Here is a 25368-nt window from a genome sequence, read left to right on the forward strand (position 1 = left end):
ACATGCCCAAAGGCAATCAACACATTTCAGTGCTTTGCTGAAACAGATCCCACTTCAAAGAAAACTTAAATAAAACACAGAATCTTAAGATCTTACATATTTCAAATATTACACGATATCTTAACCGAGCAGACCAAAACGAGGCGTGCTTCTATCCAAGTCATACCTTTCCTTGCAGTGGGCCCTGAATAAGTTTGGGATATTTCTGAGTTGAACTGTTTCCATGTCCCAGTTTTCCATAGTCACCATCACCCCAGCTGAAGACTTCCCCTTCCGTTGTGAACGCTAGAGTGTGCCCATCAGATCCTTTTGAAGATGACACTTTTTTAATGGATCTATGAGGCTCAAAAGTCAGTTTTTTCAAAGTGGACTGGTTATTGGAATCACCCAGCCCTAGTCTCCCATAGCTGCCTTTACCACAGGCTCTGACAGAGCCATCCGTAGAAATTACAAAAGTGCAATACTGTCCAGCTTCAATCTATAAACAGAAAGGATAAAACAGTATTCAGATAAAATAGATCATTCATCTGTAGGTCAAAAAGTATGTATTCTCAAACAGGATGTCATTTTTCTTTCTATACCTCTTTCCTGTAGTGCAACGTAAAAAAACAAGAAGAATTTGTGGAGTTCAGCAAGCAATAAAATCAAAATAACTGAAAATATTTTATAAGGAAATCCTTTTCTTTATGTAAAGGACGTAAAATGGTCATTACGTCATCTTGTTTAATTGCATCTCTTTTACAGACTAAAGAACTCAGGCTGCTTTCAGATCTTTCAAAGTCATGAATGGTATTTGACAGTTTTGAAGGTATATTTTCTTAAGATTAAAAAGACAAAATTAAGTCATTTCCCTTCTGTGTATCAGTGTTCTGTTTAAGCAGCTTTTTTAAATGCACAAGTTTGCTTTATGATGCCTGGTCCTGCATTTAACTGGCATAAAACTGTGCAAGTAAAGTCCATGAAAACAATTTCAGAAAACATACCTAAATTGTCTAGAGATCCCCCAAAATGCTTTTACTTAAGTCAACACTGCTAAGTCAACAAAGCAACAGAAAAGCAAACTATCCTGTGTCACGCCTCACTAGAAGTGCTAAGCTGCAACTGCAGAATCTGTTACTGAGAGCAGAAAGACCATACTGTATATTGACTTTCAGAAAGCTAATTAAGGCTTCTGTGCCAGCAGCTAGCCCTGTTTGGACTTTTAAACTAGACACACTTGATGTGAAAAACACCAGTTGAAAAGACAATTGAGTATTTAAGGTATCTTTTAAACAATGAGAAGGAAAAAAAAAACCTACAGGCAAGCAAATTCCTCTCTACAAATGCATTTCATTGCAAGCTAGACAATTCAGTCACTCTTGTTACATGGTATCACTTGTATCATTGTATCACTTGTATCATGGTATCATTTGTAACATTAAAAAAAAATACATATATCCTTTTTCCAGGCAACAATAAAAGTAGTGAAATACCTTCAGTAAAGTGAGTTGTGTAATTAGTTCTGAGAATCATTCCCTCATTCCAACCATCAGCACACTTGGCAATAAAGCAGTGTTTTCCAGTTTTGTACTACAACTATGAAGCTGCTGAGCCTTACATTATATAATGCTATAGATATCACCCACCGTCTGTGCATCGGAAAAACTTGGGGCAAGCTTGGGTTGCAGTATTTTCTCCTGAGTTCCTTCCACCAGTTGATGGCTGCTGTTGCTACCCCAAACGTAAACTTCACAGGTTTCAGAAACAATGGGAGCATCACCCGTTTGAATGCTGTCAGGGCTGGCACATGTTCTTGAATAGTCTGATGCCATGCGACAAACCTGTTAAAAAGAGATCTATTACACAGCAGTATTTTCATTTATTTTCCTACAGCAGTAATGACTGATCTAAGTTAAATTCCCTCTCACTGTGACACTGCCTAAAACACAAGGTATCACCATACGTTGTAAATGCGTTCAAATAACTTTGTTTCTCAGCATTCTTGCTTTTCACCCTTTCCTTGCCCACCTTTTCCATTCCAGAATAACTCAGCAGATTCTGTGCCATACACATACACACAACAGCCAGATGCAATGTATAATTTCCTTAAATTCAAGCTTCATTTCATGACATACCTCTTCAAATAAACATAGAGCTGCCTCGTAAAGAGAACATAAGCCATCAGATGTTCTAGTTGGCTCTCTCCATTGACTTCGATCAGCAGATGATCCCTGCAATTTTTAAACATTACTGTGAGAAAAATATTTCCACAGAGCAACGGTGCAACTGTACAAAATACAGCAGTGATTTGTTCTTAGAGTACCTATGTTATCTGCATGCATTCCAGGGAAACAAAAATATGCCAACACTAGCTAAACATTCTTATTTTTGCTGTTTTTGCGAAAATATCTGGGTTTACAGTTAATTTATCCTGATACCACTTTGTTCTAAAACACATTTCATTCGTGTCTGTCTAGTTAAATCATGAATTACTAATCATTACTACTCTTCTTTTTACATAGACTATGTATTTTGGTCTATAACTTTATATCCAGTGAAAAAAGAACCACACAAAAACAACAGCTGAAGTTGTTCATCAGGACATTTAATCCAATGTAGATCCTGCTACCACCCATTAGGCTGGGAAAATACTGAACTGAATAAATAATTTGATCTGGCAGCTCGCTCCCTTCTTTCCAACACAGAAGGCACACAGGCCATGCATAGGCATAGGCACACAGCATGCAGTGAGTTTGTGATCTGCACACAAGACTCCTTCACTGCTGCTGTACAGATGCTAGATGTCTTTCTTCAGTCAAAAGAATGTCACTTCAGTCAAAAGAATGAAACCTATCTAACACAGCAGAAAATCTACTTTCTTTAGAACGTTAGTGATAACAGACCTTGTGCAAACAAAGGAGATAATCTGCTACTGGCTAACGTGAGAAGAAAATAGATTATATTCAATTTTAATGGGAGTAAGTACTTTAAGGAATTGGTCCAATCTAGAATTTCACAGAAGTCTTTCATTAAAATATTCAGCAGTAGTAAAACTACAAATAGCTCCACTCCTTCTCATAAATCTGAACATAAAGTGAAACAAAAAAGTATTATTTCTAACTTGCATTACCGTGTGCCCAGAATTTTTTTGTATTGCTTTCCAATTGGATTTCAATAATCTGTGCAAAGCACCTGATTTTATAACAACTTACGCATTCTCCATCATCAGCACTCTAAAAGTTGAATTTCCCACTTCTTTAAAATCTTAAATGTTTTAGATTTATGTTCATTACTAAGTACTACAAATCTGAGGGGAAAGAGGGAAATCACCATTTTGGAGAAAAAGTCCTTCCTTGTTACAGTCTGTGCATACGAGGCAGAAGCATACTACAGCTTTTGACTGCATGTTAGGCAATAATGTCAAAGTTTTAAAAAGAACATTCACTCAGGATCAGAAGTAATCACTCAAAAGATAAGGCTATCAGTGTGCCTTACTTACAAACAACTCAGTCCATTTTCTTAGGGCATTATTACTATTTTTTTTTTTACACATTAAAGCTAACAACTACCATACATAGTATTCAGTGCTGAGCAACTATATTTAAAGTTAAGAATGCATCTACATTTGCTACGTAGAAAACTCAAAGCTGGTATACCTACCAAAGATCGTCGCATCTGCATTAATATACTCATAAAGCAATCAAAGCTGATCATTCCTTCCGGACTTTGTAGCAACTTGGTTTTCTCCATGGTGTTCACTACAGCTGAAGCATTTAATGCCATTTCTATCCACTCAAGAAGGTATCGCAGGGAACCTCGCTGGGCAGCCAAGCCAAGAAGCAATTCAGAAGCTAATCTACGACCTAAAGTGTCTGCCCCAGAGTTTGGAATCGTTACTCCCTTAAGAAATGTCGTCACTTGCGATAAACAGTCCAGCCCCATTGGTGGAATCTTGCTTTCGTTTGCTAAAGATAAAGGTGGTAAAGAACTCACGACTTCTATTGCAGTGTGGATAACATCATTGCAAAGACTGAGGCCAGGGCCCGATGCTGGCATCATCCAACTTTGTCTCAGCAGTGCAAACAACAAGCTTAACCCAGTCCGAACGCCCATTTCTATGAGCGCATCCGTACTCGACCTGGGACGTTCACTGACAGAATGCACATCAGTCGATCCAGAACTGCTTTCCGGCGAATGCTGCTGTTGCTTCACCTTACCCTTATCATGATACTTATTAGAAAGTGCATAGAAGACTCGCTGCAATACAAGGAGACGTTTTCGAAGCGCTCCAGCAAACGGAGAGTCTGAGCATACCATCTTAGCCAGTGCCAGCTGGCTGCTAAGAAGGGCATCCAAATAGTGGTCCTGTTCATCGCTACTTAGAGATTCCCGCTCAAAATCTGGTAGCTGAGGTCCTTTGAGGCACAGAACCTGCTGAGGCAATGGCACTACTTCTTTATTGCTAACTAACTTAGCATATAAGATAGAAACTCCCTCCCTCGTTGCAATAGATTCACTGTCTTCTGTGATCCAAGAGCTGTTCAGATGTTCAAGCCATTTCAGCTTCACGGGTGGGACCATAGCTGCCATGTTGGTTTATTCTTTTGCCATTAGTCCTAAAGATGAAGGAAAAAAAAGTGAGCAGATGCGCAATAGTATCTACTGAATTTACTATTCACAGTAGACCAAACTCTATCAATTCTTCAGCAAAGCAAGCAGCAAAACTTTAATTCCCAATTTTATCAAAGTTCCACCATTTTACCCACATAAGTGTGCACGAATCTGGCATTCAGATCCAATCCCAGTAGCATAAGGGTAGTATAAAAAGACATTTTGCAGATTAATTCTGATCTTCATTTTAAACCAGCACATGGACATGCAACTGCCTTAGCATGCTGTGAGAACTGCAGAGTGTATGTACATAGTCTGAATTGATATACACAGAAGTTCACACAAAGTAAATTTAATTCTGCTACATTCAGTGAAAGTACACTTTAATACTACTTGAAAAAAAATGAATCTTCTCTTTTCAGATGGCAAAACTAAAGATAACAACTTCAAAAAAGTGCCCAAGATCACTTAAAACTGTACACGAGTGAACAGAGTACCGCTGTAAAGCTTCATGTGACAATAAATAAGGCTACTAATTTAGGCCATTAACAAAACACGCGACCTTACAAAGCTTATTAACTCCTGCAGCCACAAGTCATTCTCTCTCCTTTCTTAAGGTACGTATCTTAAAATCAATGTCAAAATATTGAATGGAAACCAGGACAGGTGCACGTAAGTTACGTCAGGGTGGGCCACTGAGTAACTCCTATTCATTCCATGAATAAGATCTTCAGAGCCAAATATACATGACTATTCCAAATGAATTTACTCTATTGAATATTACGTATTCTCTTATATTAAAGCGTTTCATCATCTATGACTTCAACAGTATTCAAAACTTTTACTACAGATTTTAACAAAGGAATCACTAACAGCATGCAGATAAAAGGAAAACTCAGAAGTGCACATTGCTTCACCAGGGCAGCTCAAGCTTGTTGCCAAACTAACTTGACAGCTTTTGTCATTCTTTCAAATCAAAGACATCAATGAATATAAGAGATTTTTTTTTACTGGCAATTTTATGGGAAAGAAAGCAAAACAAATAATACACTCATGTGGCTTCAAACTCAATTAAAAATTTTAATGAAATTTCTACAAAATTTCTGGAAACCCTGTGGTTAAAATGCAATCCTCTGCTTCATGCCACAAACTTTTTTAGCTAGCAGCAGTCATTAAACCTCTGTTGTCTTTCATGTTGCCTGATCCCTTGAGTGACACAGGAGGAACTGAGTTCTACATTAATGGCCAAACTTTTGTTACAAAACCCATATGTGAAACTCAAATGCTTTGGCATCAACCCATTTACAAGCTTAACAATAAGTTAGAAGGGTCTGCATTTTTTTGTTCACCATTTTAAAATTCATATCCTAAAATAAATGATCAAATGGAGAAAATACACTTCAGCAAATTACAGAACCTCAGACCTTGAAATTTCATCTGAGTTTATCAACCTTCAAACTAAACTTGGCAAAAACTCCCTTTGATCACACTGTGTTGGAAAAGCAGGTTATATTCTGGACACAGCCCTTCTCTGGGGAAGGCATGCCATAGGTGCTGGCACAGGCAGGAGGGCAGGTCAGTGTGCACATCACCTTGTTGCCTCCCAGTGCTCAGTCACAGCAAACAGCCCTGGTATCCAAAGTGAAAGTGTAAGCCCTTAAAACACATTGCTCATAAAGGCATTCAGTATTCATTAGACAAACAACACTGTAATAAGCTACTCCTAAACATTAAGGTTGTGTAAATTTATTGAGAAACTGTATGATGTTGAACAAATAATGTGGAAAAGACAAAATTTGGTGGAAAAAAATCATCCAGTTAGCAACTAGTCATGTTTAGCAGACATCATTATCTTGAAACCTACAGCTCAATATTTTAATCAGTGAGTTGTTAAAATAACGACAATATGAAGTGCAAAGGCTCTTCCATCACTGCACACATGAGAGAGAAAAGCATGCAAATGAGAAGAAATAAGATTGCAAGCTTGGAATTTAATAGCAAGTCATGAAAGCTTATATAATTATAAAATAAAAATTTCTTATGCAAGTAGAGAACCTACCACTGGGAGACCCAAAAACTGGAAGAATGAAGTGACTCACAAAGGGATTATGAGTCATGATAGAGATCAAATACACATCTGAGCAGAATTAATGAGCAATTCTAGAATGATTAGACAAGGTTAGGGTAAGGGAAACATTGTTACACAACTTTTAAAAATGCTAATTAATTGAAATTCATGGAAATCATTTCTCTCACTGAGATCTTGAATGCAATAAAGGCTGACACTGGAACACACCAAGATTATTCCTCTAGCCCACCTTTGCATAGAACCTAACTGAAGAGAAGAGCAGGATTCTGGCTTCTTAGCATAGCTAATTAAAAAGAAAAAAACAAACCTACAAAAACAAGGAGAAACCTGGTCTATAAATATGGCATAGAGAAGAAAGGAAGGGGAATGGCTAAGTATGTTACAAAGGGAGACCACAGGCAAATGGGTTTGAAACAATCACAAATGAACTAAGTACGATGTTAACCAAACCCACACCCAAATGCCACTGGTACCAAGCACAAGCTGCTGCAGAGACCAGTGTTTGCACAGTGTGCAAGTGCTGCCCTATGGAAAACACACAAGGTTTGCATCACAACAGCACTTACTAACCTAAGCTCTAACATGTTGAAATTTCAACAAAAAATAACATAATATTCTGAATTAAGGAGAGATTTGTGCTCTTTGGCAGCCTGAACCCTACTTGATACCTTATTTATAACTAGGTTTTAGGTGGATGGGGGAAAACCCTCTGCCATCTAGTGAGAGGATGTGCCTACTACAGCTGTAATGCTCCTAGTGCAATGCTTACAGAGCAGCTTAGCTATGCAAGGAGTTCCCTGAATCAACTCCGACATTTGCTTTGCATCACGTTCAGCAGCCAGTCTTCATTCAGAAATTCCAAAACGTGTTCACATAACTCTAAAGTGCAAATACTGCTCTTTTTCCTGAGTACTGAATTTTCTCTGAAAATGAAGGCTGAAGCTTGAATTTTAGCTCTTGGTAGTAGTAACCTGCTGTCCTACTGCAACTTTCAAAAGACGCTGGTCCATTTTGAAAACGGTATTTGGTTCATCTTGGAAATAACAGGTGACAGATAGCCAGAGGTACTGACAGCAGAGAACTGACTTGATGCATTCTGAAAATGCTCTCTGAATATGAATTTAAGCTCTCTCTCTCTCGCAGCTGACGTGGAAGTGCAGTAATTACATATCACTGTAGTTAGTAACAAGGGCTGGCACAGCTTATTGGTAGGGTTTATTTTCTCCAGCTCACTCCTGGCGACTACACATGTAAGGTTTATATCTGCTTCTTAGTGCAGGCAAAAGGAAAACTTCTGTCTTTGAAAGACCACGTGAACAGGCACACAAATGCTCTACTACTGATGGCTACACGAGCAGCTAACGGTGTGGGAGGCATCAATGCCACAGTGCAGGGCAGCATGCAGTACTACCAACCTCCTAAATAAGATGATGACAGCTTTTCAAACAAGCGGCTGCCTGGCCACAAAAGGAGAAGTCAGAGATACGAGGCAAGAAGTGGAGAAAGGAAGTACTTGTCTTTCATCAGAAGCAGTACAAACAAAAACAGTTCTATATCACAGAGCTTCATTTGGGTATTCAAACACTGGAACACATAAAATGCTCTTAATTCACAGCTGCCAAAACTTCCTGGGTGTTTCTTCTAGGTGAGACCAAAAGATACATCTGGAATTGCAACAAGCAATTCTCAAAAACATCCCATCTGCATTTCAGTACATTGCTTTTTGTGTGTGTGTGTGTGAGAGAGAGATTTCAAATAGAAAATACCCCTTTCAGCAAGCTGAATAAAAAGTTAACCTCCTCTCAAATCACTGACCAACATACTGATGTTCACATCTTCCACATGAACAGCTTGCCCCATCACATCTTGTAAGACCCCCAACCTGGAGCACTGAGCCCCCCAGCACAAGGACATGGAATTGTTGGACGGTGCTCAAGGGGCCATGAGGATGTGAGAGGGCTGGAGAACTTCTCCTGAGATAAGAGGCTGAGGGAGCTGGGGCTGTTCAGCCGGGAGAAGAGAAAGCTCTGGGGGACCTGAGTGGCCTGCCAGTGCCTGCAGAGGCCTACGGGAGAGCTGGGAAGTTGTAGTGACAGAACAAGGGATAACAGCTTCAAACCAAAAGAGGGTAGATTCAGATTAGTCATCAGCAATGAAAATCAGATTAGTCATCATCAGAAAGCAAAACTCAGAGGGTGATGAGGAACTGGCACAGGCTCCCAAGGAAGCTGTGGATGCCCCAGTCCTGGAGGTGTTCAAGGTGGATGGGCTTTGGGCAACCTGATGGACTGGATTGCCAGAAGGATTGGAAGATGATCTCTAAGGTCCCTTTAAACTTAAGCCATTCTTTGATTCTATATAAACAAGGCATTAACTAAAACCAAATATAGGAACTGCCACATGCTACTACCACTCAAATTTTACACTTAGGATGAAGCTTTGACCACTTGCAATAATTAGTAAGCATAAAAGCAAGATAAAAGGCAGCATTTCAAACTCAAATCAAGTTAATAGGAACTTTGAATATTATGAAATTATGAAATTAAATGGCTGGCATACATTTCCACACCACCAAGAACTCAGAGAATGAAAGTTTATAATTAATGTAATCTCTCCTTTTCCCACATATTTTTGTTAATCTGTTTACTAACATGGTAATTGAGTTTAGTAAAATTTGAGTAAAATTGTCTCTTTTACACAGTGCTCCATCTAGGAAAAAAACAAGCACAAAGCCATGAGCCTGCACGTGTTTGACAGCAAGACAGAATAAGTGCTAATAATAAATCTAAGATCTTCCCTTCTGAGCTAAAATATAAAAGAAAGGCATCGCATTTCTGGGAAGAAAAGAAAATGACATGTTAGCCACCTAGAGAGCTGAATTGGAAATACCAGTGTCACTGAAGGGTCTGTTTTCCTTACACAGGAATTAATTCAGCCTGCAATCAGCCATCTCTGATGCGTTCATTTTTGTGATCTAAGCATCCCTAATTAACTAATAATTCACATAGGTTAAAATGCGAAAGGCTTGTTGCAGGCAATCATTAAGAACAACAAAAGTTTCAACAAATTTGCTTTCTATAAAGAATACATTTCCTATCACTAAGAGCACAGACCGCATTTCCTAAAGAAATAAGGACCATTCTTCCATCTGCAGTAAGAAATGAAAAAAAGGCACCAGATGTGGACATGTGCATAAACTGAACGGAAATGCACTGCAAAGTGATAAGCCATAAATACAGTTTGTTTCTTCTCCTCATCACTGCGGCAATTTAAACACTCAGAAAGTGAAACTCGACTTTGTAATGAGAATCCCAGCTTATTTTAGATATACACCCCCATGCCACCGACCGCCCCAGGTATGAACAGTACCCAGAGGGAACATTCACCAGCAGATCAAACACAACAGGCATTTTGCTACAGACATAAAAACATGTTTGGTTTTGTTGGTATTGTTTTCCAGAATTTATAGTGCACTCTATAAGCATCCCATGTACATTCTTCTGAAGCATAAGGAACCGCTATATAACACCTCATTCTTTCCAAAGTGGAGCAACTGCTTCAAAATGCCAAGTCAACAACCAAATGAAATACACTACAGGGGATAGGATGTCAAATCTGATTTTGAGTACTTGTCTGCATAAAGTGCCATACCAAAAAAAAGAAGTTAAAATGAGACAAAAGAGTAAATTTTGTAGCAAAAGTACCACTACCTCCTGAATTACCAGAATGAGAGAAAAAAAACCCCACAAATAATTAAAAGCTTTCATAAAAGTATTTGGCTGGCTGTAAGGACTGTCAGATCTCTAAAAATCTCTTTTTCAGGTTTTTATTACAGCTTCTGGAAACCAAGCAGGTCTTACGTCTTCTCACTCTGAGGTAAGTGGGACAGCTTTGATCAACCACAAATACAAAGAACTACTTACTAAAGGAAAAGAAAACCTAAAACTCTTTAATAATAGACAATATCAACTTCAACACAGTCAAAGGACTTGGGAATTTGCAAAAACAACTCAGTAAATATCCCTTTATTTCAATACAGAAATGGGGTGGGGAGGATGACACTAATTCACTATGGGGCTGAAGGGCAAAGCTGAAAGGCCCTCGGACAGAGCACATACACAACTTCTCCAAAGGAATTTCTGCAGATTCAGTTTTCCATTTCAACTCGGAAATTATAGGGGACACTTGAATTTGTCATCAAAGAACTGCCTCCACACAGCTGAGCAAGTTCATCCTAGCTAATACAAGTCAGCAGGAAGCTCCCTTACAGCATTCAGATTCTAAAAAGATTACTAAGAAAGTGTTGTGTTTCCAAGAGAAAGATTAATGTGTTAAACTAAGGAAAGGTGGAGATGGGACAGAAGCAACACAAAGTGATTACACTTAGCTCCTTTTTCAGGGAGGAAAAGCAAGGTAAGGAGCTCTAGGCATCTCCAAGGATACGATCAATTTCCTGCAAGAAGAGATGAGAGCTGAAGCAAGAAGTGTGGTGGGTTTTTGCTGTGTTTTGTTTTTCATTTTCAAATAAAGTTTTACAAACGAGCATAAATAAGTGGCAGGCAAGATCTGGCTGGTGTAAGAAGCAAAGAGCCCATCAGCTTTTCCACTCCGTGGCAAGCACGTTCAGCTTACTAATGGATAGGAACCACCCACATGCATGGAGCAATTAATTATAGGGGTTTTGATTTTCTTCTTCAATTATGATCTCCAACACAGTGCTTCAACCTCACTGCCAAATGCAAGTAGCTACTGGTACTCTATCATGAATTTTCATCACAACAGAAGCCTACAGATATCCAAAAGAAGGTATAAACTGGCGTCCAGACCACTAAAAGGAAAACTGAAATTATACACAGCCAACTCAGAAATGGAACCACACCTTCAAACACAGTGACTGATGTCTGCGTATGCTTCACGCTCAATTGTCACCGCACAGCTCAGTGCTTTCCTCTCCCTGTGTGCAAGGACCAAACAAACAGGCACCGTAAGACAGGGATAAAGAGCAATACTACCCTTACATGAAGCGTAGTCAAATGCACACGGTGAGCCATGGGCATACAGTTGGACACTGTCTTTACATATCGCTTGTCACAGGCCATAGAGATTTCCAAACCTGCAGAATGGCTCTTCAGCTAACACAGGCACAAGCTTCAATGGTTTCTATAGCTCGAAGTCTATCCCTCCATTACCTTTCTCTTATCATTTCCTAGTAGTAAGACGTCCCAGTAAGCACACCTGACTGCACTTTTGCAAGCCTGCATTCAAACACAAATCAGAGCCCAAATATTTTTGTTGTAGATCCTTCAAAATTCCAATCAGATTTTAAGAGCTTCTGCAAATTTTTCTTGGCCAATCAAAAATACCAGAAACATTAAGGCTTGTAAGGTCAACCTCATTTCCACAAGTACCTCACAGTAAGACATACAACTGAAGGCAGGTTTAAAGATCTGGTCGCCATCACAAACTCCTACTATTATGAATGCATGCAAAAAAGAAAAGCTTCTTGCTTGAAGATGTGCAAAATACCATATTCTTCTGCTCAGGAAAATCATGGCATGTTAGCCAGAGAAATACAAGACTCCTATCTTAGTGCAGTGCTGCTGCAGAGAAAATGATTTTAGCACTCATAAAAGGATTTGAGCACCTTTTGAACAGGAGAAAGAAATTCAACATTCTATCCAAACTCTACTTCAGCTAATTAGGTTTCTTTTTGCAGTGTCTACTAAGCAAAATGTATTATTATTCATTTTCTGCATAAATAATGCATTACATATAAAGCAATCAAAACCAGTTTCAACAGCCTACCCCCCAGCAACTGCAAGATAAGCTCAACTAGGAAATTATTTCAGTGTTTATGAAGGAGCAAGTCATAATACCCCATAGCAAACAGAGTGGAGAAGTGAAAAGATGCATTAGAAGGGTAATGAAAAAAAATTTAACTACAAACTACAAACCTCTACATTCTGGAAAGACTAAGTGCCACCCGACCAACCACAGTCTGAGAATTAGTATGTATAAATTAAGATGCAGCATCTTCATTCAGTACAAAGAAAAGACATCTTCTGAAGCCGCTGACAGCAGCAGGCACACAGGAGATACCAGCACGGCCTGAATTCGATGCGCTCAAATATTACCAACTATCTGTTGTGAACTCAGGCTGACTGCAGTAGGAACAAAGCACAGTTACTCTGGCAGAAACGAAGTGCTCGGACTCTCACAACAGCTCAGAAGCAGCTGAGAGCCTTGATTGTCCGAAAAGCTCTTGAAAGCCCACCTGTACCTGGAAGGTTTCAAACCTCCTGAAGATCACAAGTTTCAGAAGTGCTCGCTCCCCTTTCTGCAATTAGCAATTTCAGCAACCTCTGTAAGATGCTGACAACATTTAACTTAATTTTATGGGAGCCTAATTACAAAAGCTTGTAAGACAAGAAGCTGGAAGTCTGCGCAGTTGAATCAAAGGCAGCAAATATCAAAACTAAAGGACGTGCAAAGAAGTGGCCATGACACCCACATGCCTGAGCTCTTTACTGCCTTGCTGTAACAACACAGTGCCCTTCCCAGTGGACAGGGAAAGTTATTTCTAAACTGAGCACAAAAAAAAGCAGAGCTTTAACAGGTAAGCAGAGCTGTATCTATCTGAAGGACGGCGCTCTGCAGCACGTGTTCACTGACTCAATCTTTCTCCAGTTCACAATTTCATTCCCTGTTTTCAATGTGAGAGCTCCTAGAGGAAGCTGTGCTACAGGTCCTTTGAGCACTGTGACATCTGGGTGGTTTCTGAGAAGGATTAGAACATTCAGTACTTAAACAGATGGCAGCCAGGGCGTACCACCATTTTCCATGCTGGTAAGAGAAGTGCAACCTGTGTTTGTAACAGTGAGAAATAATTCCTGCGGATGGCCTGGAAAAATCAAGCTGTTGTGATGCTCTACACAAAGCTCAGGAAGGATTTCACAATCAAAATAATCAGGTAATTCTACCAGCTCATCAGGAGAGTAACTCAGGTCATTCCCTGGCAGACTGACTATCCAATGGTAAGAGATTTATGTGTTGTTAAAAAACACCTTTTCTCCAATGTTATTGTAGAAATAACATTGAGAAGGCAGAAGTTCTGTGTACACACCTGATTACAGGTCTGGAATATATTAATTCTTCTAAATATGACTGAAAAAAAATATATACAACATGCTTCTATTTCCTGCCTCACTGTGATGACAATACAACTCCACCACAGAAGTGGAATCCCTTCAAACTTGGAGCAGATTAGTTTGTAGCACGAGCACTTAGAATCCCTATAAACCATTCCATTAACTGAAATAAACATAACATTCTTACCACAAAACCCAAGTCGTTATCTAAGTGTTTTTAATTATCAGTTCAATATTCCATCAAGACTATGAGACATCAAACAATGTGGTTATTTCTCCCGTGTAGTGTCAGCAGAAGCAGTGCATACCTCTAACCACTGCCACCAACTTCCCTCCTCCTACTTCCTCTACTCCTATATGACTGTTCATATGGACATAATGATGTACTGCAGTTGAGAATTTGCTGTATCGAACAATTCTTCGTGTCTGCTGTCGGTCCCATGGAAATACAAAGGAGGCATTACTTTCAGAGTGATTTACATGCAGTATTTGTATGTTATTGCTTTAATCCCATCTGATTTAGCAGCAGATAGCAGTGCTCCAAACAACACTTACATAACCTTTTCTTACAAGGTTTACTTAGAAATGTATACACAACATTAATTAAAATCCTACCTTCAGAAATGAACTGAACGTACAACTTCAAGCAGGAATCACTCCCAGACGTGTGTGCACTTGCATTCAAAAAGCAGCATGAATTTAACTAAATCAACACAACTCTTACAAATCCTAACGAGTGCTGACCTTCCCTTGAAGCTCCCAGTTTTTCCAGTTCTGAAACAACCTAGACAAAAAACCATCAATAATGCAATGTGCTTTTTGAAATTATAAACCAATACAGCTATTAGATATTTCCCAATCCACCAATTCAGGGGGCAGCAGTGATGTTAACACAGGCCAATTTCATCTGGTGGTGTCTGCAGACAGCTGCAGGAACTTCTGAAGACTTCTGCTTACCAGGCCATAACTACAACTATCACTATTACCAGGGATGCTGAGTTACCCCCTAGGAGCATTTCAGAGCTGTTTCACTTCGTGGACCACCACACCTGGATTCTCTCAAACCACTGAAACAGTCAGAAGCATGAATCAGTGGCATTACACAGCTCCAGGATGAGGACCAGCGCTTTCTTACATACCATTAAGCAGACAACAGCCAGAGACACTTCATGAATAACCTGCAGATCCCTCAAAACACCATAAGGACAGAGTTCACCCAAGTCTTCCCATAGGCCAACAATGTAAAACCTACAAATAACACCACATTTAGAATATCCTCCACATTGCTCATGGCCAGGGCAAACAGCGACACTTAAAGCTAACGCTAACAGAACACAGTGATGCCTAGCTATTTGCTCAGTATTTCAGAACCACAGAATGGTTTGGGTTGGAAGGCTCCTTAAAGATTATCTAGTTCCAGTGTTTGCTGCAGGCAGGGACACCTCTGTTTGGACCAGCTGCCTAAAGCCCCATCCAGCCCAGCCATAGTTCCTATGGTGAAACGAATCTTCATTTGTAACTTTGAAATGTTGTTGTTGTTACTGTTGTTGTTATTATTATTGTTTTGGGGTCGTCGGTTTTTTGGGGAGAGCATGCAAGGCACACAGACGTGGAGTCAGACTTCAGCAAAATGAACTATCTAGGAAATTTCTCCTCAAGGAGTATCAGTTATGCTGTGATACAACTGTCAGTGCAACAAGTGTCCCTCTTTTCAGGGTCTGCAAAAGAAATAAAATATTATTTGCTTTTTGCTTTAGGTTAAGAGGTTGTAAGAACACTTTACCAGAAAATTCTTCGTTATGAAGGAGATGTAGGCAGAAGCTGGAAAAATAATTCACCTCAAGTTTCTTGGGAGCGGTCTGGCAGGCTGACACATGAAATCTTCCTTTTGCTTGGAAGAGCCACGATTGGAAGAGTGGCAGCTGTAACATCTCACCATGGTCTTCAGCACTTTCCCAGTCCTCTCTTCCTCCAACCACTGCACTGTATTCTAGACATGAATGGAGATGTCTGCTTCTCAGCTCTTCTTTTTTACTAACCACTTTTGATGATTCTATGGATTCTCTGTTACTTTCTCACCTTTGTTTTAATATACTGCTATGTCTCTGATGAAATAAACTGATTTCTATAAGCATCTCTGCCAAATATTAACAACATTTTTTTCTCTCCCTTCTGCATTAGTGCATTTACAGCATCCAGGGATTTAGTAAGACTTGCATTCAAGGACCCCGTTGATTAGATTTTATTTATAAAGAAGGGGAAAAGCACATAGCTTTAATTTCTCATACACTTATCTTTAAGTTTGTCCTCTTTCCATTTGTCTCACAGATGTTATTTGGACTGACCAGCTAAAAGCACAGGATTATATTGGTTTCAATAGCAGGCCTGACGGTAAAGGAGTAATTGGCCTTAGAACAACTGAAAATCTCCTAGGAGGAAAGACTAAAGCTGAAAAAATACCACCAGAACCTCAGCACAGCTTAGCTGTTACACATCATGGAGCCACCTCTGCTTCACTGTTTGGACAGGACAGGTTTGTTGCAGAAGTAACCTGAATTACAATATCAGTAATTTGGTTTCCAACTTTCGAGCATGAAGTGACCATAAGAAAGGAGGAAAAACAGCGGATGCTGTGAGCAGCAGAGAGACATCCACCACCTCTATTCATGTCTGTGTTACTTCACTGTCATGCTGACAGATTTGTGTAAATGAACGAAGAACAATTTGCTTCAATGACTACCCATACTTGCTCTTTCTCATTTAGGTCTTTAGGTCCTTGCTGTATTGCTGCTCCAGATTTGTAAGACACTTTTGTTTGTTTTTTTTTTGCCTTGTTCTACTGCCCATCTCCTATTATCTACCATCTCTACCTTTCTTTTTTTTCCTACCTCAGGGCATTTATTGCGTGTTTAGTTTCACTTCTCTATTCCTATGTAGTAATTTGTCTGCAGTGTCAGCATTTTCTAGCTTACCATTTTCTCCTTTTGTTCCCATGACTGTGTAGATTCCCATTCACCTCCTACCTGTCATTAACAGTGAAATCAGACTAAATATACTGGCCAAGAAGACCATTTTAGAAGTATTCTTTCATACACCGGATTACAGTAATTTTGGTGTGAGCAAAACACCATTGCCTGTATGCAATAAAACAAGGAGTAAAGTAAAAGAGAGAGGTTTAGATTAGACACAAGGAAGACATTCCTTTCTGAGAAGGTGGTGAGGCACTGTAACAGGCTGCCCACAGAAGCTGCGGACGCTCCACCCTTGGAAGCATTCAAGGAATAGAGAAAACCCTCTACAGACCCCTTATAACTTGTCCCTGATCTAAGGCACAGAGGCAGACTGTATGATCCCCACAGGTTGCTTACGACCTGAATTATTTGATCAACCCCTTATCAAGTTTGTGATTAATTTTTATCCGTGGAAAACAATGAACTATATCTTGTTATTGTATTTTTTAACATGAGGACTGCTCAAAAAGTGATGTCTCCTATTTTGTTACACTGGTGGTGTGGCAGTAAAGGTTGACTCTTCTGCCCAGCATTCTACTCCATTTTGTTGCCATGTGAGAGGGGAACTGTGACAAAATGCTGTCTGACATGGAAGAGCAGGTGAAACAAAGGGGTGGAATTGAATTCCTCCATGGGGAAAAAATTGCATCCATTGACATTCATCCACACGTGCTGAGTACTTATAGAGACCAAACAGTGGATGTGAGCAAGTGACACCTGGGTGATCCCTTTCAGCAGTGGTTGCTGACAGTGGGTCATCTCTGCTGACGCAGATTTTTAAGTGTGACATGCAGGCTCTTATTCATCACTGACAAACTGCACGGCTGATCACAGAATACCCTGAGTTGGGAGGAGCCCATAAAGATGATGAAGTCCAACTCTTGGCTCCCCACAGGCCCATCCAAAATTCAAACCTTATGTCTGAGAGTGTTATCCAAAAGCTCCTTATACTCCAGCAATGACCACTGCCCCACAGAGCCTATTCTAGTGCCCAGCCAAAGTACGATCATAAAATGGCTTAGTTTGGAAGGGACCTTAAAGATCCAGGTTGGATCCTGAGCTCCAACTCCTTGTCACAGACAGGGCTGACACCCACCAGAGCAGGGCCCCATCTAACCTGGACTTGAATGCCTCCAGGGATGGGGCAGCCTATGCCACTGCCTCACCACCCTCTGAGTAATGAATTGGAAACTAACATCTAACCTGAACTCTCCCTCTTTTAGTTCCAAGCCTTCGTCCTACCAATACCAGACCATGCAAAAAGTCAGTTCCCTTCTGCATGTAAGCTTCCTTCAAGGATTGGAAGCCACAATGAGGTCCCCCCAGAGCTTTCTCTTCTCCAAGCTAAACAAAGGCTGAGTGAGCCGGCCTTCTTCATGGGAGAGGTGCTCTGGCCCTTCCATCAATCGTCTCAATCTAATCACTTAGATTAAAAACCAAAACAGCATAAACACATTTATTTCAGTTCTACACTGTCTGCAGTACTTTAAATTGAAATCATCTAATAGTGTTATTGAGCTCTTTGTTGTAGTTCCCATATTTCCCATGAAAATAAATAAAAGGCACAGCTTTCAGAGCAACCTAAGTACAATGGAACCCATTTACTTCAATATTAAAGAGCAAGAAAATGTACTCAAAAGCGAGACTGGAACTTAAATGCAAACAAGTAAGTTATTCTTTGCATTAGTATTTCCATTTCTTGACTCAGAGTACAACTAGTACTCAAAAATAAAGTTGTGCTATATAAATTTGTGCATTTGTAGGGAAATGTTTGAGGATAACATCTCCACATTAAACCACACTGAAAGCAAGAGAAAATATATGTATATATATATAATTTAAGTTATCACCAGTAATGAAGACTCTAACTGCAGGCTGTTCTCTACGCAGCAAATTAATTCCAGCTCCCAGCAGAGAACACAATTGCTTTAGCCACCCGAATGCAGTCCCAATCAGCTTGTTGTCATCAGGTCAATCTCAACAGGCAGTCAAGGCCAGAGAATATACCTGGCCAGTTCCCAGGCTACAATTACACTTGCTGTTAGCTGGCAAATTCCACAGCCTGGGTTCCAGGCTCTTTTTTCTCCTTGGAAATTACATGGGTGACCGTGAAGTTACTGTGCCGCAAAATAAGCATCTGCAGCTTCTTCAGCTGCCCTTGGAAAGGAGTTTCATTTTATGAGGTTTAGATGTTTTGAAGGAGAAAACACCTCCTGCATTTGAATATTTTATGATGAATGTCACCACTGTGAAGACAGAAGAGAACAAAACCTGCCAGCAATATCAGGGTTTGAGCCCTTCTGAGAAATAATCACCAGAAAGCAAATGTGTTGCTTGTGTTTGTACGATTACTCCGGCAACAGGAAGTTAAACCAGCAAGATACAAATACACCCTGTATGCAACCAAAACATATTTGTGAAGATATCGAGTCAAATAAACACAAGACTGAGCATCACTACAGTATCTGAATGAGGTCTGTTTCTGTTTTATTGAGCGGATAATGGCTTCATAACAACCTGTGATCACAACTCAAATGTGCTCTACCAAGTTCTTCTGGAAATCCATACGATCCTTACACCTCCACCCCTTTTAAGTAAAGAGCATTTAAAGAGCATAAAAGCATTCTTCTACCCCACAATCTCATAAAAGCTACATGAGAAACTGCAAGAAAAAGAAGGATACTGAAAGTGAACCCTAAAAAAAGTATTCAAATGTATATTCCTTTAATTTTAGCACCCCATGTATTATGACTAATTTCACATAGAGTTCATCCCATCATCTGTAACACCACTCCAGCTATCACTGACACTTTAAACCATGCAAGCCATGACTGCACTGTTGATTTTTTTTTAAAACCAATTACCCATCTGAAATGACTTTTTAAGGCCACTTAAAAGCCCTTCCTAATTAACTTATATCCATTTATTTCAGTTATGGAATAAGAGAAGGAAAAGCTTTCACCAGTGAGCTATTGTTCAGCCAAGGACTAAACGAAATTTAAAGAAACCAACTGTCCACCAAAAGTAAGCCAAAAGACTTTATATCCCCATTATTCTTCATTAACAACTAGACAGGCCTCTCAGTAACTGCAAAGAAACATGGTAACCCTTAATATTAAGGCAATGAACAAGATATACGTTCTTGTTTAAACGTATCACATATGAGCAGAGAAGGAAGTCTCAACCAGGCACAGGTTTGTTTATAGTTGGAGAGAAGGAGCCTTGATGCTTCATTCTAAAGGAAAGACAACTACTATGTGTAACAGTACAGACTGGCCATGCCCTTCATCTGTCCCATGGCATTTTAACATAGTACAGCTTTTAATCTTCCACACTAAATCAACAGATTCCTCTTCAGATACTGGGAAGCACTAAGAGTCTGACCAGGTTTACAGCCTACCTTTCCAGAGTAAACGCCTACTGTATTTTTCCCATAATTATGTGAGACTCAATCCTGAGATCCACATCCTCTGCAGTCCCACATTCCTAAGCAATGAAAAAGAAGTGGTTTCTATGGCACCTCCAAAGAGCAGCGTTAATTCAGGACGTATAAACTTAGAGCTTTGGGTTTTGTTATAAAGTAACAGAACACTTAGCTAGGCTACCAACTTGATCAACATCAGTACACCGTGTGTACATACATCAAATAATCCCAGCTACTGCAAAGGAAGAAGCCTATGAAAAACCAAGCAGCAGAGATGTGACACACAGCTCTGAAGCAACACAAAGATGCGTTCACCGAGGCAACGAATGCACATACCCTGCAAAGGAGAGATGAACAAAGGGGTTTTGCCCCTGACAAACACGGAGAGCCGCCGCAAAGAAAACAGCTGAACAACTGCAAGCGAATCAAAGCATACAGTTTTAAAAACAAAACCGTCAGCACGCCGCGTTAGACTGCAAAATATGTCAGCCGTCGGACACGAGCGATTTTTCAGCGCTGCCAATAGGAGCCAGCACGTACGGCACGGGGCGAGGACGGACCGGCGGTGCGCTCAGGAGATGCGGCACAGCTGCGGCCACGCGCGGCTCTCCGAAGGCCGCTCCAGAATTTCGGCAGCTCCGCAGCCGCGGATGGCCGTAACGCCGCGGGGAGGAGCGCAGCCCGCGCCGCAACCGCGCCGGCGGGGCCGGACGGAGCTCGGTGAAAGCAGAAGGCGGTTTTGTGCGCCCAGAGCGGTCCGAAAGGGCGCGAGAGCCCTGCCGGCCCCTTCCCACGATGTACGGAGGTCCCCATCGCTCCCCATCGCGGTGCGGTGCCACCCGCCCGGCCCCACCTGCCGCCCATCCCCGCCCAGCCCTCGGAGCCGCGGCCTCCTCGATACCCCGAGCTCCTCCATCCCCCCGAGCTCCCCGCGACGGCTCCGGGGCTCGCTGAGGCGACGGCCGCCCCCGGCCGCACCCCGCGAGGCGGCGCGTTCCGGTGCGGAGCGGCGCTGAAGAGAGAAGCCCCCTCCCCCCGCGCCGCGCTCCCTCGGGGCCGCCCGCCCTCAGCGCCCCGCGGCCGAACGCTCACCGGGCAGCGGCGGGGAGGCGGCAGAGCGCGGTCCGGGTCTTCCGCGGGGCGGGGGAGTGCGACGAGCCCCCGCGGGGAGCCGCGTCCTTTCTGCGGCAGCGGCTTGTCAAAGAGAAAACATGACGCGGGCGGGGAGGGGGAAGGCGGCGCCGAGATCTCGCGGGGCCCGCGCGCGGCTCTCGCGAGACGCCGGCCGCTCCCCGCCCCCGCGCGCAGGGCCGCTCCCCGCCGCCCGCTCGGCACCTGCTGACGGCGCGACCCCGAGCGGGAAAAGCTGAGGGCGCGGCGGGCGGCGCCGGGGGGCGGCCGCGGTACCGAGCGAGTGTCACTGCGGGGTGAAAAGCTGGTAAGAGAAGCGATGGAGAAACTTCTGTACGAGGAGCAGTTCATCTGTGCGGGCACAGGAGCCTAAGGCAGGCAGAGCGTGGGAGCTTGCAAGAGCTCAGAGATGGGTTAGGGGACAATCGTGTGCCGGTTCTTCCAGACGGAGAGTCAGAGGTCCTCAAATGGAACTGGAGTCAGTAGGTGTCAAACTCCAAACAAGCGAGAGCAGTCATTTCTTCACACACATAATTAAGCTTTCAAACACTGCTACAAGACGCTGCTGCACAGAAGTTCACGTGAGATCAAAAGAAAAGTAAGAAGTCCACCACAAACTACCAGAAACACAGAAATGCCGTCTCACGAATGCCAGAGATTATTAGAGGAAACACTGCTACGTGCTTGCTGTTGAGTTTTCTTCCCTAGGCATGTGCTGACACATTACGCTCGTGGACTGTTGTTCCCCTATTTTGTTCCCCCTTAAAAGCTTCTTAAGGATTCATAATTATTTGCAGCAGAAAGCTGCAAGCAAATGTCTTGCTTTGGAAATACAGTCTGAACCACCCAAGCTACAAAAAAACAACTCACAAAAAACACCTCTGTTAGCAACTTATCTGTGCAGTATCACTCCACTGAGAATTGGTAGAGAAAAATCTATTTTTGTTCAGGAAGTCTGCAGTTTCTTAAGTTTTATAGCTGTGAGCATTCTGGCTAATCTTCTGTTAAAACCATAGCCAGTCTCTGCTATGAATCAGCATTTTCTAACTGATAAGCCCACTTTTGCAAGCAAACATCACCAGAAGCAGGGTAAACTCAGAAAATTTTAAAACACGCTTTAAACATTTAAAATATGGATGCTTTGTGAGAAATAAGTTCATCAGATACATCAAAATACATCACACTCAGCAATGTCCTTTAGCTACCTCTACGCAGACCTGCCATTCTGCACAACAGAAGTGGAAGGACAGCAGACACTAAGCAGCACTCTTCAACATGCTAACATGCCCCACGCCCACATGCTTACACGAACCACAGCATGGACGCAAACCTTATCATTAACTGCAGGTTTTTATGGCTTGCAGGCTCTATCATCAGCCAAGTGCTGTACAGAACTCAGGTTGCTTCTTAGGTTTGCAGACGTGTAAAATATTTTCAAATCGTGCATATGTCATGAGCTTTTTGTTGGCTTTTGGTTCATTTGTTAAGTTCTCACAGAACTCTTCAACCATCTCACAATATTGAGAGCTTAGGACTGTTGTCTTGAAATTTGGCTATATGCAAATGTGTCTCTTTTTCTACAGGCTCAGCCTTGTTGGAATCTACAAAGTTACAGTGGAGGCATGATGCAGCCAGTCTCCAGGTTGGGACCTGAAGTGCTGAGAACGCAAGAGAACCAAGGGAGCAAATTAACAGCAATGTGTTCCAAATTGATCTTCCTATCATTTCGGAATGTATTTAAGTGTGTAGGATTACTCTGAAAGCATTCTAAGTATCTAATTCTCTAAAATGCCTTGAAAAACTATTTGCTGTATTGTTTGTGATCATTGTTGCTTAGAAAGCACACTGCCAAATAAAGAGGGGAGGAGTAAGAGGAGCAACAAAAATGAAGGATTTCCAGTTTAACATTGACAAAGGTTTCATCCTCTGTAGTGCTATGTCCCAAGGACCACTGCAATTTCATATAAAGCTAGTTTTACTAAGATAGCAACTATTAAAATAACATTGAAAGCAACGCCATCATTCAAACTAAAATAAACTAGCATGTTTCACTGCTTTAAAAGATGTGGTTTATTTCCAGTCAACATTTTCTTATTCCGAATTCTTCAGTGATGGTATTTGATATTTCACTTCACACTGACAAGGACATCTTGACTTTTTAATGGCATTTTCTCCCCACATGACCAGGTGTTTCCCAAGAGCTGAGCGCTAGCAGAACTCTGTTCAAATACATCAGTATAGAGCTTGGAAATACCTACAGTAGACATGATGTGCCTGTGAAGAGTTTTCACATCTGGGACCTCCTAGGCTGGCTCAAACTCAGAATAACACTTGACAACAATTCATGATGTTCCTCTGCTAGAAGCATTATCTAGGAAAATCTGTCTATTTTGGTAAAAACGCTCCCTCTTTTTCCACATGACTCACTCATTCAACAAGTTGAGCATGTCTTAAAATTTCGGTGCATTTCCCCTACTCAGGTAAATCCTGCCATCATTTAAAGTGTTCTGTGATGCAGACTACGTGCTGAAAAGTCTACAAACCTCTGCAGACTTCTAAGCTTTATTTTTCTGTGCAACTCAGGCTGGTGAATATACAAAATCACAAATATGTTATAATCTATGGCTAGAGAGAGAAACAGATGGGCAGGCTGATCAAGTACCACCTTGGATTTAAGTTATGTTCTTTAGGATTGTAAGCATTGCCTCACCTTTAAGGAGGGCTGCATGCAACTTCCTCACTGCCCACTCCCCACCTGCCAAAAAGTTTTAATACCCAATTTAAAAGCAACAGCAGTAAGCACAGTGACACTGTGAAATGATTAAAATATTTTAAAAGCCTCAAACAGCAGTTAGAAGTGACTTACACAGTTTCTCTGGGAATTGAGGAGGGCTCTTTTAGCACCCACCCACTGAAACACCGCCTGAGATACTGCCTGCACTTCCAGCCAGCTGGCACTCAGACTTCTCTGACCCACAGAAATCCCAGGATGGCAAATGGTACAAGGAGGTTGATTAGGCCTCCTCATCCTGCAGTAAGCAGGCAGGCATTTTCAAAATTCATGAGAACCCAGCTGAAGCCAACAGGATCCATAGTCTAAAAATAAGGATATAAAATAAGGGTAACAAGCTCAATGTTCTCCCTGGCTTTGCCTATGGTTGCCACTAGATATCTGCTACCTCAACTGAGATTATATAGCATTTCTATATTTCTATTTTCAATTTCCTCAGGAAATTGAAAAGGTTCCTGAAACTCTTTAGGACACATCAGAAGGAAGATTAGCCCTGCAGTCATCTGCAGCTTCAGATGTGAAGGGAAAAAATAAGGGAAAAGCTGGTAAGATTCCCTTATGGGAGAACTTGAGATAGAGACCAAGAAGAATGGAATCACAGCTCCTCACTGGGAAACAACATTTGTCCTCTCCCTTTCAGCAAGATTAAGCAGATTAAGTCTTTGAAACCTTTGGATTTCTAGGATTCAACATTTAGTTCTCCTGAATACAGGATATTCATGCTCAATTTCCATTTCCAAGACAAGCTTGATCTTGGCTTCAAAGAATAGAAGGAGACTGTGAGAAAACCCTTAAGATCACGCAGGTTTCTAGGGACAGGAAACTGTACATACTGCCCTACAAGCTGTTCTACCACAGTTGATAAAATGGAAGCTCTCTTCAGGTAACTGGAGGCCTCTCAAGTCTAAGTCTCCTGGCTTTCTTCCTTCCCAGCTTTGTTTGGACGTCTTCTTGTTCTCAGGCCCACAAGACCTGTTTTTTCTACCTGTGATTTCCTATTATTACATTATTTATTTTAAAATAAATCTTAAATGCATCATTTCGTAATCCCATCAAATGTAATTTCTTCCCAGACAATAATGAGAACAGTATGATCGTGAGAGAACTATGTACACTATCACATCTATTATTTTTTCTAAAACTAATTGTCCTTTGTTTAGCAACCACATTTAATTCCTTATTTT

The 25368-nt window shown here is 41.3% G+C and overlaps 1 protein-coding gene and 1 long non-coding RNA gene across 8 annotated transcripts in view; one reads left to right on the forward strand and one right to left on the reverse strand.

Moving 5' to 3' along the window:
- The window catches only part of HERC1 (HECT and RLD domain containing E3 ubiquitin protein ligase family member 1), a 93986-nt gene extending 72490 nt beyond the window's left edge, over positions 1-21496 (reverse strand). For all 7 annotated transcript variants that reach the window (XM_052672014.1, XM_052672011.1, XM_052672013.1 and 4 more), the window contains exons 1-5: positions 21355-21496; positions 3640-4595; positions 2115-2210; positions 1626-1820; positions 167-478 (exon numbers count right to left, since the gene is read on the reverse strand). In XM_052672014.1, the coding sequence (XP_052527974.1) occupies positions 167-478; positions 1626-1820; positions 2115-2210; positions 3640-4569 (1533 nt within the window). In that variant the 5' untranslated portion in view covers positions 4570-4595; positions 21355-21496. The remainder of the gene's footprint in view (positions 1-166; positions 479-1625; positions 1821-2114; positions 2211-3639; positions 4596-21354) is intronic.
- A 79-nt stretch (positions 21497-21575) lies between these two features.
- Positions 21576-23455, forward strand: LOC128075373 (uncharacterized). The gene is made up of 2 exons (XR_008203804.1): positions 21576-21700; positions 22977-23455. It is a non-coding gene; the product is annotated as an uncharacterized LOC128075373 (long non-coding RNA).
- Positions 23456-25368: the final 1913 nt, after the last annotated feature.

This window comes from Tympanuchus pallidicinctus, unplaced genomic scaffold (genome assembly GCF_026119805.1).
Source record: "Tympanuchus pallidicinctus isolate F22 unplaced genomic scaffold, pur_lepc_1.0 scaffold12, whole genome shotgun sequence".
Lineage (NCBI taxonomy): Eukaryota > Metazoa > Chordata > Aves > Galliformes > Phasianidae > Tympanuchus > Tympanuchus pallidicinctus.